We start from the raw sequence: 16,816 nt of genomic DNA, 5'->3' as shown, positions 1-16,816 counted from the left end.
GTCAGAGGAAAGCGGCATTTCGTATGTGTATGTGTGCATTCTCATATGTGTGTGTGAATGCATTTCATATGTGTATGTGTGCGTTTTCATATGTGTGTGAATGCATTTCATATGTGTGTGTGCGTTTTCATATGTCTGTGTGTGTATTTTCACATGTATGTATGAATGCATTTCATATGTGTATGTGTGCATTTTCATATGTGTTTGTGTGCATTTTCACATGTATATGTGAATGCATTTCATATGTGTATGTGTGCATTTTCCTATGTGTACGTGTGTGTTTTCGCATGTGTACATGAATGCATTTCATTTGTGTGTGAATGGTATTTCTGAATAATGTCCCATATGGCCCCTCATAGATCCCTTTGTTTGCAGAGGAACTCCATCTTATTTCTCCTTTTTCTAAATTAATAATGACATTAGATTTTTCTTCCAAAAATACACTTTAAATAAATACAAATAATTGCATAACAACATAGTTAGCCACAGTTATGATGTAGCGCCATCCAATGAGTATCGAACGTGTTGAGTGTACGTAAAAAATGTCATTTATGTGGTGTGTATTTAAATGAAGCTGGTTTTACTAATAGAAAAGTAGTTAAAAGGCCTACCATCAGCTCCTCTTTTAAATTGTGGTCTGGGTAATGTCATTTCTTTTTAAAATAATGAATGGAGAAGAAAAATAAGACTTTAAGTAGTTATATATCATGATCATCATGATCATGATTCTCATGATTCTCCTCAAAATTACTATACCAGATGGGCTTTAATATCAAGTGTACAACATAAAGTGTAATTAATCAATTCGGCTTTATTTATACACAACTTTAAACACAACACTGTCAACCCAAATTGCTAAATGGCCTTCTCACAAAAGAAATAAGAACAAAAGAAACTGAGCACACAGGGGAGAAGACAAAAGTGCAAAGTGATCAACAGTAGAAATGTTTCTAGTGACAATCACAAAGAGTAGCAGCAGTAGATGTCCACACTTCATATAAACCAAATACTTGATTGAGTTTTGTTTTGGCAGAAAGTATTTAAAGCTGACATTTGAGAGTTTGACAAAATGGGACTAAATGGCACTGTTATCAAAAATAGTCCCAAAACTCCTGGATCTTGGTACTGATAGAAGCATATGAGTAGAAGATCTTCACTTTCTGAGTAATAGCAGGAATATGAAGCCAAGTATTTAAATTAAAAAGTGTGGTTCAGTAAATGCAACAAACCTGTTGCACAAGAAATCAAAATACACCTGACCTCATATATGACACATCTGAGCTCAGTATTCATGTAAAAGAAGACACAGAGGTGCTCGTGTGTGTTTGGTTTTCTATCACTCTTCCATCTTCCTTGACCTACACACACCTGCATGTGATTTCTGCAGAGCCTGGCTGTGCAGCTAACATAAGCGAGCAGGTCCGTCTCATCTCCACTCAGTCGCGCCACGTCCAGGAGGAGGCTTCATAAATCAGACTGCAGACGGTGGAGTGTGGCCTGGGCTTTAGAAGCAGTCACAGCACATGGAGCTACCAGACATTTATCATCAAATGGTCCAGCTCGGTCTCACAGCTCCGACCTTTTCCAAGAGCAATGGACTGTTTTCTTTTGGCTCCTGAGATTTGATTAAATTTTTCTGAATAGTAAATAGAAAATATTAGTAAGCAAGGAAGGTCTTCCAGTAAAGTCAATGCTAAATTCAGCCAGTACTTTTTACACAGCAGTGACTCTGCTTCTACTCTGTCCCATATTAGATGAGGTGTCTTTGACCAGATTAGAGTCTCAGTTGTTGAAATCTTTAAGTGTAACAGCACTGATAGCAGCTCTATACTGACTCCAAAAAATCCTGCTTCCAGTTGAGTCCCATTCAAGATATGTCAGGTTTTCTGTAGCTATACTAAACTGAAAGTGCACTATGAGAGACTTCTAAGTGCATACACATGAAGTTTGCGTTGGAGCCCGTATTGTGCTGGGAGCTGGATGTCTGTTGACTTTTGCATTTCTAAGCTAACAGTAGCCATAGCTGCACACTATTGGTGAGGTATAAGAGCAGTAGAGAGGCACAGAAGAAGAAGTTGAAATTGAGCTTTATGAGAATTGGGACCAAGATTTTTGATTAATCTCATTCTGTTCTGCTCAAATCATTCTTTCTTTCCAGATCATTGAATTCAAACATTACTATCACTTTCTCATTCATTTGTTGACAAATTGGCGATCCTCTGCCTGTCTTTGCTCCTAATGGAATTGGTCTTTCCTGGATACTTCTTTTGTGCAAAATCAGAATTAAAATCCACATCAGCCATTTCAACTAGGGATGCAAATTATCAGTTAATCCATTAATCATTAGTTGGTTGACCTTATCGATTGATTAATGATTAATTGATAAGTGGCAATTTTCCTGAGAACCTGAAATTCTCTTTTGACAGGGTCAATAAGAATTAAAGCTAAATATTGTTTATATACTTCATTAAAAAAGCATGTCAAACAAATTACACATTTAATCGAACAAATTCTTATCGATAATTAATTGATAGTCGATTAATTGTTTACATCCCTAGTTTCAACACATGCTGCTGTTTAATTAAACTTCTGGTAAAGCTTTTTCTTGAATGTGCTGCAGTGTACATTTGAGGAATGGATGTACATTTACAAACCCTGAAACATGTTTCACATTGTCTGTTCGTTTATTGTCCAGGTTTGTATTTAGCAGCGTGATTCATGTTTCATAGCATTATTTTGGTAAGTTTCACTTTTTGGTCTTACCCAATTCCAAAATAGTTGTCTAAATATGTACGTCTTTCAAAAAGCCAAGATGTCGATGGCCTAAATGCAAAGTCGAGGCTTCAAAAGGGCAGTCCACGTCAAAGAGTTTTATACAGGCTATGGGTATATACATTAAAAATATTTGTAAGTCTTTTTTGAAGGAAAATCTTGATGGTCAAGTAAGCCCAGAAATTGTATGGGATACATTAAAAGCATATATGAGAGGTAAAATTATATATTTTTGCTCACATAAAAAGAGAGAGAGGCAGTCTAAGCTAAAAGATCTAAACAGTTAAGAGAACTTGAGTCAAAACACAAAAGAGATTTGAATACAGAGCTTAACAGCAAATTGAAAATTTTAAGAAACCGAATAAATGCTATGTACCAATTGGAAATACGGAAAAAGATGATTTACACAAAATAAAAGTATTATGAATCAGGTTCTCAATTTGCCAAATTACTTGCAAGTAAATTACAAAAACAACAATCAGATAACACAATATGTAAGATAAAAGACCCAATTTCAAAAACATGTTTGTATAAACAGGCGGAAATCCAATCTGTCTTTCAAAATTATTATAAACCGTTACACACACAACCAAATTTACAAAATAAACAACAGATAAGTAATTTTTTGAGCATGCTTGAACTGCCTGTCTTATCTGAAAACCAAAATAAAACACTTATGGTTGAAATAACTGAAAGAGAATTGTCAAGTGCAATATCAAAACTAAAGCAAGCAAATCGCCCGGCCCAGACGTTTTTTCTGCCGAATGGTATAAGAAATTTAAAACCGAACTATCACCTTTTCTACTACAAATACTATATATAGCTTTAAAAGATGGGAAAATGCCACGTTCATGGAAAGAAGCCACCATCTCAGTAATTCCTAAAGGAGGAAAGGATCTACTTAACTGTAGCTCATTTAGACCCATTTCGGTTCTCAATACCGATTACAAACTATTTACGTCAATCCTAGCAAAGAGATTAGAGATGATTTAACGAAACTTATTAACACTGACCAAATGGGCTTCATCTCACAGAGACAAACGCATGATAATATAAGGCATACTTTACATGTAATGAACCATATTAAAAAGCAGAAGATTCAAGCAGCTTTGGTCAGTCTCGACGCTGAGAAGGCCTTTGACTCTGTGAGCTGGAACTTCGTATATGAAGTGTTGCAGAAGTTTGGTTTTCATAATAATTTTATAAAAACAATTGAGTCCTTGTACACAAAACCAACGGCCCAAATAAAAATAAACGGATACTTAACAAAAACATTTGAATTGGAACGCGTAACTAGTGGGCTTTCTCCTCTTTTGTTCGCTCTCTACATAGAGCCTCTGGCTCAAATGATTAGACAGACAGATGATATAAAGGGGATAACTATTTCTGGAGATATACATAAAGTGGCACTATATGCTGATGATGTCCTAATATATTTAAGTGAACCAACTAAATCATTGCCTATTTTGTTCAACTGCCTGAAAACCTTTGGCAATTATGCAGGATATAAATTGAATGTAAGTAAAACACAGATTATCACTTTAAATTATGACCCTCCAAGAACTTTACGCAAAGAATTAAACCTAAAATGGGATTTAACCACTTGAAAGTACTTAGGAGTTGTTATTCCCACAGAAATTACAACCATATCCAGACATAATTATGATGACCTTGTGGCAAAAATTAAACAAAGATATTCAGAGATGGACTGCCATTCCCTACATGAGTCTAATTCAAAGAATTGAGTCAGTGAAAATGAACATACTGCCATGATTCCTTTTTTTGTTTCAGGCTCTCCCTATTGAAATCACAAAAAAGCAGCTTTTGGAATGGGAAAAAATAATTTCTAGATTCATATGGTTGGGGAAAAAACCACAGGTGAGATTCAAAAACATTACAACTCTCCAAAGAAAATGGGGGAATGGCAGTGCCTAATTTAAAAGACTATTTTTATTCAGCACAAATCAAACCGCTAAAAAACGTGTGTAACCCTAACTATCATGCTCGATGGAAGGACATTGAGGTCCTTTTAATATTGAAACCCCCATTACAGGCAGTATTGGGAAATAAAGATTTAGGAAAAGTCCTTAATGAGGTTGAAAATCCATGGCTAGAGTCATCATTAAAATCTTGGTCAAATGCAAAAGATGAATATAAATGACACGATAATCTGAAGATTGTGAGATGGTGTGCATATGACCCTGATTTTAAGCCCAATCAAAATGATATGGGATTTCGGAATTGGATTCATAAAAGTATAACAACCTATTTTTCTTTAACAGAGAAAGGAGTAATAAAAGATTTTCAAACTCTCATAGAAAATAATAAGTTGGAAAAACAAGATTTCTACAAATATCTGCAGGTACGCCACTACATTAATCGGGAAATAAGCTTCCCTTTGGATGTGCAGGAACCAGTGCTTAAGGAAATACAAGATTCCTACAGGGCAAAATCTAAAAAAGGTATTATATCCAGATTATACAAAAGGTTTATGAGTAAAAAAACATATTCAATACAATATGTGAAAATCAAATGGGAAAAGGACAGCACCACTATTATTACCGATGAAGAATGGCAAGGTTACTGTACATCTGTGTGGAAATGCACAAACTCATATTCTTGGAGGGAATTCAATTGGAAATGCTTGATTAGGTTTTTCATTACTCCTAAACAAAAAGGCCACTGTTGCGGGGAGGAGCTTAAGTGCTGGAGACAGTGTGGAAGCCAAGATGCCAATCACTGGCACATATTCTGGGACTGCCCAAAAATAAAACAATTTTGGAAGGATATACACAAAAATATAGAATATATACTTAATGTTACCTTACCTTTTGAATTTGCCACCTTAATTATGGGAAAAACTGAAATTTTAGTGAACAATGCCTACTTGTATAGAATTTTAATAACTGCTGGCAAAAAGGCTGTGACCAGGCACTGGCTCCAACCTGAACCACCTAATCTGGAAAATGGGTAGATATTGTGAATGAAATTTACCAGATGGAAAGACTAACCTTCTCCCTTTGATTACAGATGAACAAATTTTCAAATCTATGGCAGGGATTAAAGTTCTCCGTCACCACGACGGATTTCCGTCAAATGGAAAAATTGAGGGGGGAAAAAAGTCATATTGAAGTAACTTCCCCACGTGTTTCGTGGAGTCCAGTCGGCACCGCGATCCTGTCCTGGGTCTGCTGTCCTGAATCTGCAGGTGTTTAACACAGGCACGCCACGCACAGGGGGCTGATAGGTTTAACAGTGATGATAATAAGATGACTTCTTTATTTTTATGTCGGGAGGAGAGATTGATGACTATTTATCTTTGGAAGGAAACGCTGCTCATTCTGTGCCTCAGAAACACATGGACAAGTTCAGCTTTACCGAAGTTCAGCCTCCAGACGCTAACTTTAGTTTAGTGCTAACAAGTAGCTTTCATTATGAAAGAACCACAGCGAAAAGGGAAGAAGACAGAACTGATCTACATGGACCTTCATGTTTGGGTTCATAGCTTATCTCCTCTTGCCGGTATATGACTAGTGTTTGTGTGGATGTGCCCTTCCCGTGCGTGCGGCTGTGCATGCCGCGGCCTTATGCGGTTACACGCCCGACTGCATACGTGCTTTATTTTGACCCGTTTAGCGTCTTATTTCTATCTGTGTGGTACAGTACGAAGATAAAATTGAATGAATGAGTAACACCCTTGGTATTTGCAAAGCCACTGTATTTTAAATACCCTCAGAGAGTATCTGTAATGGAATATAATTTCTGTTTCAGTTGATGTAATTTCTTCCAATCATATCCAAACATGATATTGGCGGGAGGGGGTTGTGGACGCAGGTTTGACGACGTACAGATTATTTTGGCTCGCATATACGACATCATGGACACGTTTGTAGAGGAAGGTGCTGAAGTGGTAACTGTTGAGAGATGTGTGAAAAATAGATGGAGGTGGGCATGGCTTGATTGTTAAATAAAAAGTTTTTCACTCATTTTTTGCAGTAAGGTTTTCTTCTAGTTATTATTTTCACTTGCTTCAAAGGTTTTCATACCCTTTAAAATTAACCAGAGAGCACCAAAATTGACCTGAAGCTTTAAAAATTTTCTGGGGGAGGACCCCAGACCCCTCACCAATACCACTCATGACATTTTTTCTATCCATGTTACTAATCATCTACACCTGTACACTCTCCCATTCAGTGTGTTTTACAGTATTGCCAAATTTGACTATATAAACTTGTACGTTATAGTAGTATTGTATTGCATCATTTTTAATAGTGGCCAATGATTTTGACCAGAAGAAAATTTTCAGTCAGATGAAAAATTTTTGCTTTAATCCCTGATCTATGGTCAAAGTGGATATTTTTTGTTTACACTTAAACAAACGCAATCTGTTGGAACTCTAAATGTACAAGAAATGACAATATAATGACAATGTGTCTGGAATTGTCTTGTTTTTTGTGTAATTAATTAATTCAACTTTTCACATTTTATTTATTTATTTATTTTTCTTTTTTTCTTTAGAGAGAGGAGGTCAAAGTCTCTTGGTCTTTCGTATGTGTTTTCTTTATGTAACAAACATCCATTGTTCACTGTACAATTGTTTTGTTTATTAACAAAAAAAAAAAAAGAAAAACTGAAATGTTGAGAATGGAAAGATTGGTCATTGGTCACATACTTGTTACGTGACCACAATGTAATTTAAATGTATGTTGAACTTTTCTCAATATTTCTAAATAAAAATCTGAAAAAAGAAAAAAAAATATTTGTAAGAAAAAAATGTTTACCATCAACTGCATAAAGGTGACAAAAGCAAAGAAAAGTCAGTCTTTTATGAACAATCTCTCTCCTTTTCTTTAGTTGTCCGAGGAGTTACAAGGGAAATTAGCCAGTGGTGAAATCAAAGAGCTGCTCAAACTACTGGAAAAGCCCCACGTGAAGGTGAGTTTTTCAGTACTTTATAAATTACTCAGCAAGGAGGAACTGAAATCAAACAGCCTGTCTGTACAGGATGACACTATTTTCAAAAAGCATCATAATTATTGACCTCATCGTGCTTAACATAAAATAAGATTTTAGACCCAAATCTTGTTTTTTTTATCATGAGCATTTGGCTGTGTCCAGTGGCCTTGTTATCCAGATGCAGACAGCTACAAAATGAATTTACACATTTTTATTTTCAAAAGCATAAATCTGGCCATCCATCAGGCCCTCCAGGTGTCTAAGCCAGACATGATGGCGGGATCGAAGCACAGCTGGACGGACTCGTTTTTTAATGTGCTGTCTTCATGCTTACTCGGGCCGTGCCAGAAACAACAGCTCAGTATGAAGTCCTCCCCCACTTCGATACGCACACATATGCTTGCAGCACATACAAATATTCAATAGCTCTTAGTGTCAAACACAAGGCTCATGAAGAGATGCCAGGTTCCAGTAGGATCGGCCTTGAAGAAGCCATACTCCTGATGTGATGATTATTTTTTTAAATCAAAGATATAAATGCAAAACAAACTTGTATATATATATATATATATATATATATATATTCACATACACAGAAAAATTGACAGATAAAACCACAAAAAGTTGTTAGAAAATGGGATCGGCTGAGTTCACATGCTTACCCACTATACACACAGTCTCACAAAATCAGCAGATGCACACTCCAAAATACACAGCTACTAACCTGAAGACGAATGGTTGGAATCTGTCAAAGCCTCGCTCTCCCGCTTTGCTACACAGGGACACGGCAAAACTGCTTTGTCTTTGTCAACCCCAAAGCAAAATGCACCAGCGACTGATCACCACACTCACCATTAAGCATGCCTGTGTCAGAAACCTTGCATTTTATTATTTTAATTACACCTACGCTGAAGGTATTTGGCGTGGTAAAGAGTCAATCCATCAAAACGAGGAGCTTGTGAAAGTCATCGATCAGGAAGCTCAGTCAGCACCTTTAACAGATGAGGTGGAGACAGGATGGATGGCCAAGTCTACACAAACACACACACCAATTATTCATGCTTTAACATCGTATCCTGCCTTTTCATTTCTGTGGGTATTGCCAGTGGATGCAGCGGCACACAGTAATAAATTTAAGATCATTACGTTTAAGTTTAGATGTTTTAAACTGATTCACGTGAGGCGGTTACAAGCTAAAAGGAGTTATGTATTTCAGTCTTTTTTGAGGAATATACACATGTGAAAGGACTTTTCCACCACCATTTCACCAACTTCTGAAATTCTTACTCTATTCAGATGCATCCATGGTAAACTTCTAGAAGGTCAATCTGTCATTAGGAAAAAATGCACTACCCCAGGATGAGTTTGACATAATCTTGCAAACAGCCCAAATGTTCAAATGGACTCAGCGATGAACTGAAAAATAATTGGTGGTTAAAGGGTCAAAGGTCAGGGTTACTGTGCCTTCAAAATTGCATGTTTTGCCTTAACTGCTGGTAGTTGTGAGAACTGCTTGAAGTAATCATAATGAAATCATAAGTGATGCATGTGAATGGACATAAACTTCTTGTATTGCTGTTTCTCACATTTATTTAACCTTTATTTGACAAGGGGAGATTCAGTGATGGTGAAAATATCCCTTAGGGCATCCTTGTCAAGAGTATCAAACAGGTATATGTATACACAAACATCATATGAAATACAAGGCAAGAATAAAATGAGGAATATAAAGTGAAAAAAAGCAAACAATACCCTACAATGGACTAGTAAGATCATCTTCGAATCTACTGTTATGGCCTGGACCACCCAAACCAAGACATGGGTGTTAGCATGTTCTTGCTGTGTCTTTGTGGGTTTTCTCTGGGTTCTCCAAGGACATGCACCATAATAGGTTAACTCAGTGTTGTTCAACCTTGGGGTAGGGACCCCACATGGGGTCGCCTGAAATTCAAATGGGGTCGCCTGAAATTTCTAGTAATTGATAAAAATAAAAAACTTACTAATTATAATATATGGTGACTTGAGAGAGACAATCACAATACATAAAAGACATGACAAACTGTGAAGCTGAAACTGAAGAACTGTGGTAACGTTTATCTTTCAAATGTTCATTGTGGTCGGTTTAAGATGCTGCAGCTCTTTCATAATTCATAGTTTGAGTTCTTGTTTGTTCAGTATTAATTGTCAGCCTTGTAAATCCAAGCTGGACTGACTGTACATATCCTGACCAAGGAAAATAAAATACTCACTCTGTGCAGTAATCTACACCTGGCTTTTCTGCCTCCGTCCATAATAATATACTGTACATTATATAGACTAAATGTCATCTAAAATGAACGTTTATTTGCAACATAGTATAGCAAACTATTACGTGATCAAAAAGAAATTAATTTTAGCAAAAAAAAGTCTCCTTTTGAATGTCTGGGGTCACCAAAAAGTTATGATGTTAAAATGGGGTCACGAGCCAAAAAAGGTTGGGAACCACTGGGTTAACTGGTTAATCTAAATCATCCATAGATGTTACTGGTTTGTTTGTATATGTACCCTGCCTTTGCCCATAGCCAGGATAAGCACCCCCATGACCCCTGCAAAGAATAAGCAACTCAGAAAATGGATGGATGGATGGATGGATAGAAACATGTGGAGTGATTTCTAAAGGGTTTTGGTACAGAGGAAGCTGTCTTTGCTTGTATCATTTACACTACTTTTCTTTGTGACGTCCAAATGCTTGGCGGAGGATGGAGGTTGATGTGTCCCCAGCTTTCTCATAAAATGTTGAATGGCTGGATTTGACACATTATTGTGTTTTTACAGATGGTTCCTTTGTGGTTAATATTGCAAAAGTTTATTGCTGTAGATTTGGCTGATATTTCCTCCAAAAGATCACAGCTTCTTCTCCAAATATTTCAAACAAGAAATTAATCAAGTTACTGGCTGTGTTTGAAACATGATCTTACAAATCAAATCACTGTAATGATGATAACAAATAAATCAGATAATTGTGGTCTTGATATAAAATCCAGAGTCCTCAGTGTCCTAGACCAAGTAAAAATACAGTTGAGAGAGAAAATAGGCTTTGACAGAGTGTCCTTGATCTCAAGACCAAGACAAATCTGGAGTACTAGAACACAACCTGTAGCAGCTACGTCCAGTATGTCCAGCCAAATTCAACAACCAACTTTATGCAACTCTCTATCTTAAATGAGTGTTTCTGTCATATTGGCTTCACAGGTGAGGCCAGACTTTTTTTCCGTATATATGTACAGATTTATTTTTTTTTTAAACTAGGCATCAGTCATTTATAAAGCATTTTTATATATGGTTAGGTGTACTGTATTGATTTCATAAAAACAGGATTGCATCAGCATTAACAGTGCAGTATCAGGGCCAAGAGTAACAACAGATATTTTTGAGGCAATATGGAATGTGGTGTATCAAATGTATGAAGCTGTAAGAAAAACCTGGAAATCAAACATTTGTCTACCAGAGAAATGACTAGGTTATTTTTCAGCTGTGAAGTGTTACTATTTATTTTTAAACATTTGTCATAAAAAAGTAAAAAAGTTTGAAGGGGCTTTTATTAGAAAATGTCAACTGATGTATGTGTACAGACCAAGTGAATGTTGTCCAGTAACATGTCACAACTATCAAACTAGCAAATCAAAATTACCCAGGTCTAATATGAGCAATATGGGTCAAGCTGCAGTTGATTTGAGTACATACACATGAATCAGATACAGCTTGTGTGAAAGCTGAATGTAAATATTTTCCCATTATATCTAATAAAGGCAGGGATCTTAAACTTGTAAGATGTAAACACAGAGATTAAACTGAGGCAACTTAGATTTGATTTCCTCCAGTTACTGAATTAAATTCTAGGTTCACCAGTGGGAAACTGTCCACAACCTGTCATGGGTATATCTGCACAAAAGTAAACAAATTAAGAGAAAACAATGCCACCTGTACACTGGCATACAATCATTTTGCTCCAGCAATATTTACCTGTCTTCAGTCTTTATGTGTGTCTCCATTCACTGCTGTTGCTCCACTCTCCCTTCACCTCCATGCATCACTCCGTCGACCTCAGCTCCAGTGCAGAGCAAGGTAAACCAAACGAATCCCTGCCGAACAACGGAAAATATTCAGCTACTGCCGATCAGTGTACCTCAGGAACTGGCACTGTCAGATGCACAACAACCAGACGAGGGTGATGATCAACAGTCCGCCAACATTTTATTTCTGAACTAGAATTACTACAAACATTTTTTTTTTTTTAATTTTTTATTTTATTTATTTGTGAAAATGCTTTATTATGGCAATTCATGGCTGTGATGTGCCAGAAAACATACTTAAATATGAGGTTGTAGAGTTTGGCTCCAGGGATGAAATTAGCATGTATTCACCTTGTTCTTTCAGAGCATGGTGAAAACTATTAAAAGAGGCAACAACCAAAGATCCAGTCCTGTTGAAGTCACAGAGACGTCTTTAGCAATTCTGAACACATCCTTAACAGAGAACGTTACGATGTCACCACCAGCACTTTGGGGTGTGTTTTCTTTTTATTTTCATATTTTCACAGGTGAATACTGTAACAGCTGTTTAGAATAAATTGTGTTTTCCCTGGCTTTTAAATTGTCTCCTAAACAAACATAATGTAAACATATATAAATGATGCAGAATTCAAAAAGTATCAAATTTTGCTTGTGTCTCGCCATTGACTGTAATATACTGTGTGTGTGTGTGTGTGTGTGTGTGTGTATATATATATATATATATATATATACAGGGTGTCCCATAAGTCTCCATACATAGGAAAAATAAATGTTTCTTGACATAAACCATTTTTATTTATATAATATGCTCTATATGACTGCCATTTTGTCGGGAACACATTTCAATGCGTGTCCTCCACTGCTGAAGAACTATAAAGAAGAAATATAAAGAAATACTACATGTTAGAACCATATATGTATGGAATGTATTATGTCTCCTATGTATGGAGACTTATGGGACACCCTGTGTGTGTATATATATATATATATATATATATATATATATATATATATATATGTGTGTGTGTGTGTGTGTGTGCGTATATGTGTGTGTGTGTGCGTATATATGTATGTATGTATATATATATGTATGTGTATATATATATATATATATATATATATATATATATATATATATATATATATATATATGTATATATGTATATATATATATATATATATATATATATAAATATAACACCGTATAAATTACATAGTATAACTTCTACCTGTTACAAACAAGCTGTAGCAACTGATAATTCATATAAAGACAGTATAGCTATTGCTAGTTTCCATCTCCAGTCCCTAGTCAGCCTTTTACCAAAGAAAGAAAGAAAGAAATCCCTCCATTCATCCATCCATCCATCCATCCCTCCATCCATCCATCCATCCCTCGGGGCTGGAGTTCACCCCTGTAGGGAGATGCAGCCCACACAAGGCATGACAACATGACCCACTTGCATCATACAAATTTCTTTAGTGTCTTTGCAAGGTCAAGTCAAAAATAACCAATTCAGAAGTACAAAATTTAACAAAACATGAACTTTGGTTTTGGACTTTGAGGTGTGAGAAGGCTGTAAAAGTAAAACCAAAGCAACAGCCTTTACTCTATTTAAAGAACTCTATACAGGAATACTGTGACCTCCACCAGCTGCAATATTTTATTAAATTGGTTTCTTTCTGAAAGTATGGTCCCTGTCATTGTCAAGTTGAGTGTTTGACATTTGCATGGATTCATTAGCACACACACTGCTTCCACATTTCTCTTTTCCTTATCTTCATGATCTCTACTACCACATATTGGTATGAGTCCATTGCTATGTTTGGAGCGTCTGGGCCTTTGCCCTCTGGGTTAAACACTGCTGCTGGTTTCAGCAGAAACACTTGGTCAACAATAGATTAGTTCCAGTGTTGTGGCTTGGACAGTGAGCTCAGACTGTAACACACTGATGTGTGAAGGCTCTGGGTGACTTCTTGTGAGTGTCTGCATATGGGCTTCAAGAATGAAGTATTAAAACTTTGCTCTGTTTCTGTCTCTTTCTGTCTCCATCTGTCCTCCAGGGCACTTGATACCGTACCAGCCAGCCCTAGTGTAAATCACAGGGCCGGGGGTGTAAAACACAAGCAGATGGCTGCTGCCTTTGAATGGCGTCTCTGTACGATAGTAACTGTATCACTCTTAATTATGGCTGAAATGATCCATTCCTAGGGTGGGGATATAAATCAGGCTCTTTAAACTCTCTCTCTTTCTCTTTCCTTGCCTTCCCTGTCTGCCTTTACCTTTCTCTTTTACAAATTGCATATGAAAAAACAACTTTTGCCTGTGTTTGCTCCCCTCACAAAGACTAATATTGACAGTGATGAAAGTGCCAATTATGACGGCCGGCTGTTTCCGCTGGCATGTTTGGGGGTAGGCATATTGCTTTGAGAGAATGTGTTTCATTGCCTGTAGGTTCAAGGTTCAGGAATGGGTGGATGCAAGTGTTGTATCCCAGCTGGCCTACAGCAGTGTCTCTGAGGCAGAACACTCAGCAGGGTCCCACCCGCCCGGGGAAAAGCAGTTACCTAGCACCGATCCAGCACCGCAAACTGAAAAACGAGCAGACCGGTGACAGGGCCGAGGGCTTTAATGAGAGGCCATTGCCAGGAATGTACGGGCAGGTTTATTTAGTCAAACTCAGTGATCTGTTTTTCTAGGATCCCTATTATGCCTAATGAACACAAACACACGATCCGAGAAAGGACGGGATGCCTGGAAAACAAGGGTGGTTTTGCTTCCCTTCATCTTTCTTTCCGTCTCTCACTCTCCTCCTTTTTTCAGCTCAGGCCTCAGCCCCAGGGTTGAGCTTATAGAAGGATATAAGTCTAGATTTGATTAGGCTTCTAATCCACCAACACTGAGGCAGAACAAGACCCACTGACTTATATTAACTCAGGAAGAATGCTTCCATACAGAGGTGTGTGTGTGTGTGTGTGTGTGTGTGTGTGTAAAACTTGTACCTGTATGGTTGTACTCCCATGTCAGTGGTCACCAACCAGGGCTTGTACCATGTGCTATCTATTAGCAAGCAGCTGGTTTTGCTACTTCCTAGAGGTTTTTACAAGGAATTAGTTGTGGCCTTGTTACGGGTTGTTAGGCACAAGCATGGGGGTGAAGGTGGTGGTGAAGGGGAGGCGATCGGTGCCAGGTTCAACCAAGTGCCATCAACAAGAGGACACTAACAGGTCAGGATATTAAGCCTGATGGATGGAGTTCAGAGGAAACCATAAATGGCAGGTTACTAGAGAAAAGGTTGAAGTGAATAACAGGAGGAAAAGTGTGTTACAGCCAAAGAAATCTAGGAAGGATTTTTTTTTTTGGGAACTTTTTTCTGTACTTTGACAACTTGGTTGTACCATGTCTAGTTTTGCTAATGAGATTATTCTTCTATTATACTTATAAATCACCAAGAATTACTGTAATAATTTTTATTTATTTATTAGGATCCCCATTAGCTGATGCCAGACATCAGCTACTCCTCCTGGGGTCCTCCAGGAAGCTGTTGTACACTTCTGCCAACTTGGGAAATGGCAGTTTACATCCATATTTGTCTAGACTCATAATATATGTACAGTTGAAGATATGGAAGGAAGTTTAAACACAATAGCACGTTAATGTTATAAGTACTCTGCAGTACAATACAGTATTTCTAATGGATTGCCTTCACAAAAAATGAATGAATGTAAATGTATTTCTTTCTTGAAAAGCCCATCTAGGGAAGGAAGTTGTGAATTAGCTAAATATCATATAGTCTTTGTGCAGAACATCTGGTGGTCTAAATAGCAGGGCTATTTAGAGGCAAACAACCATTCATCCTCACGCTTACACTTGTAGGTGGAATGACAGCAGCTTGTTAACCTATTAAGGGTCATGTCTTTGGACAGTGGGACGAAGAACCTGCAAACTTCATACAGAAGGGGCCCACCTGGCCAACACTTAGGTCACACCCAAAATATAACCTCTGCATCATCATGCCATCTGTGCCCACAACATATTGTGCAAATGTTATAAACAGGAAATTGAGAGAAAATAAGATCTGGATTACAGATAGAGCATTCCAAAAACTGTTTTTCATGCCACGGCTACACATAATGATACAAGGTCTGCAACTGGCCAGGTCCATTTTCCCATAAAATGTTCATCCCCCCCACTTCATTGCTGCTGGTTTTCAGGTTGTTATGTATAGCATAGTTTAATCCTATCATTAAAAATTTAGCTTTGAAATTTCAGAAAAGGAGGCCATACACTAAGTACTGAAATATAAAATTAGAGGTTATTTTAGGTTTCTCATTCAACAGCAGTTCAACAGTTTGGAATTAACTCACTGTGAGAGTAAGACCAGCAATCAGCAGGGTTAATCCTGCTAATGTTTGACATTTTGCATGACTAATAACCTCAACACAAATCAACTATGAAACATCATCTAATCAGTTCAGTAGTGCTGAAGTGTGTTGGCTCTTCTCCAATCACACATTCACTGTTTCACAGCAACAGCAGAGCACTTTTCCTTTCACAAGCATAAGGCCTGCATGAGTGTCCCACCCTGCTGTGAGGGTGATGGATTTTTGGCTGACCCGAATGTTGTCACAACTCGGATCAGGTGCTGTGACTGACAGTGAAACACCATTAAGAGAGCTGCAGCTCCACATGTAGCCAACCTCAGACTTAAATAAAATCCTCCCTTATCTTTATGTCTACTGTCACAGCACAGGACTGGTGTTCACTAAGGGAAGTTTTCTAAAAAGTGTGGGAATGTAATACAGTCCCAAATGAAAATATGATTTTTGCTACCTCCTACGAAAGAAAAATTCCAGAAGACAAATAGAACAGATTGCATCCTCAAAATCAGAAGCATTCCTCTGTAAATATTTGCTCTATTTTTTTCCAGGTCTGAATCAACTACTGCTTCCATTTAGCAGCTGTATCTGTTATAATAATAATGTCTGTACACATGTGGTGCTGGGAGTCTTAGAATGTAACATAACTGATCTCATCT

At 37.3% G+C, this 16,816-nt stretch overlaps 1 protein-coding gene across 1 annotated transcript in view; it reads left to right on the top strand.

Annotated features, from left to right (window-relative positions):
• The window catches only part of LOC115411697 (MAGUK p55 subfamily member 7-like), a 134,262-nt gene that overhangs the window by 74,389 nt on the left and 43,057 nt on the right, over positions 1 to 16,816 (top strand). The window contains exon 7 of the mRNA XM_030123912.1: positions 7,627 to 7,707. Coding sequence (XP_029979772.1) covers positions 7,627 to 7,707 — 81 coding nt within the window. The remainder of the gene's footprint in view (positions 1 to 7,626; positions 7,708 to 16,816) is intronic.

This window comes from Sphaeramia orbicularis, chromosome 20, assembly GCF_902148855.1.
Source record: "Sphaeramia orbicularis chromosome 20, fSphaOr1.1, whole genome shotgun sequence".
NCBI classification, from domain to species: domain Eukaryota; kingdom Metazoa; phylum Chordata; class Actinopteri; order Kurtiformes; family Apogonidae; genus Sphaeramia; species Sphaeramia orbicularis.
This window is presented reverse-complemented; position numbering and strand designations above follow the sequence as displayed.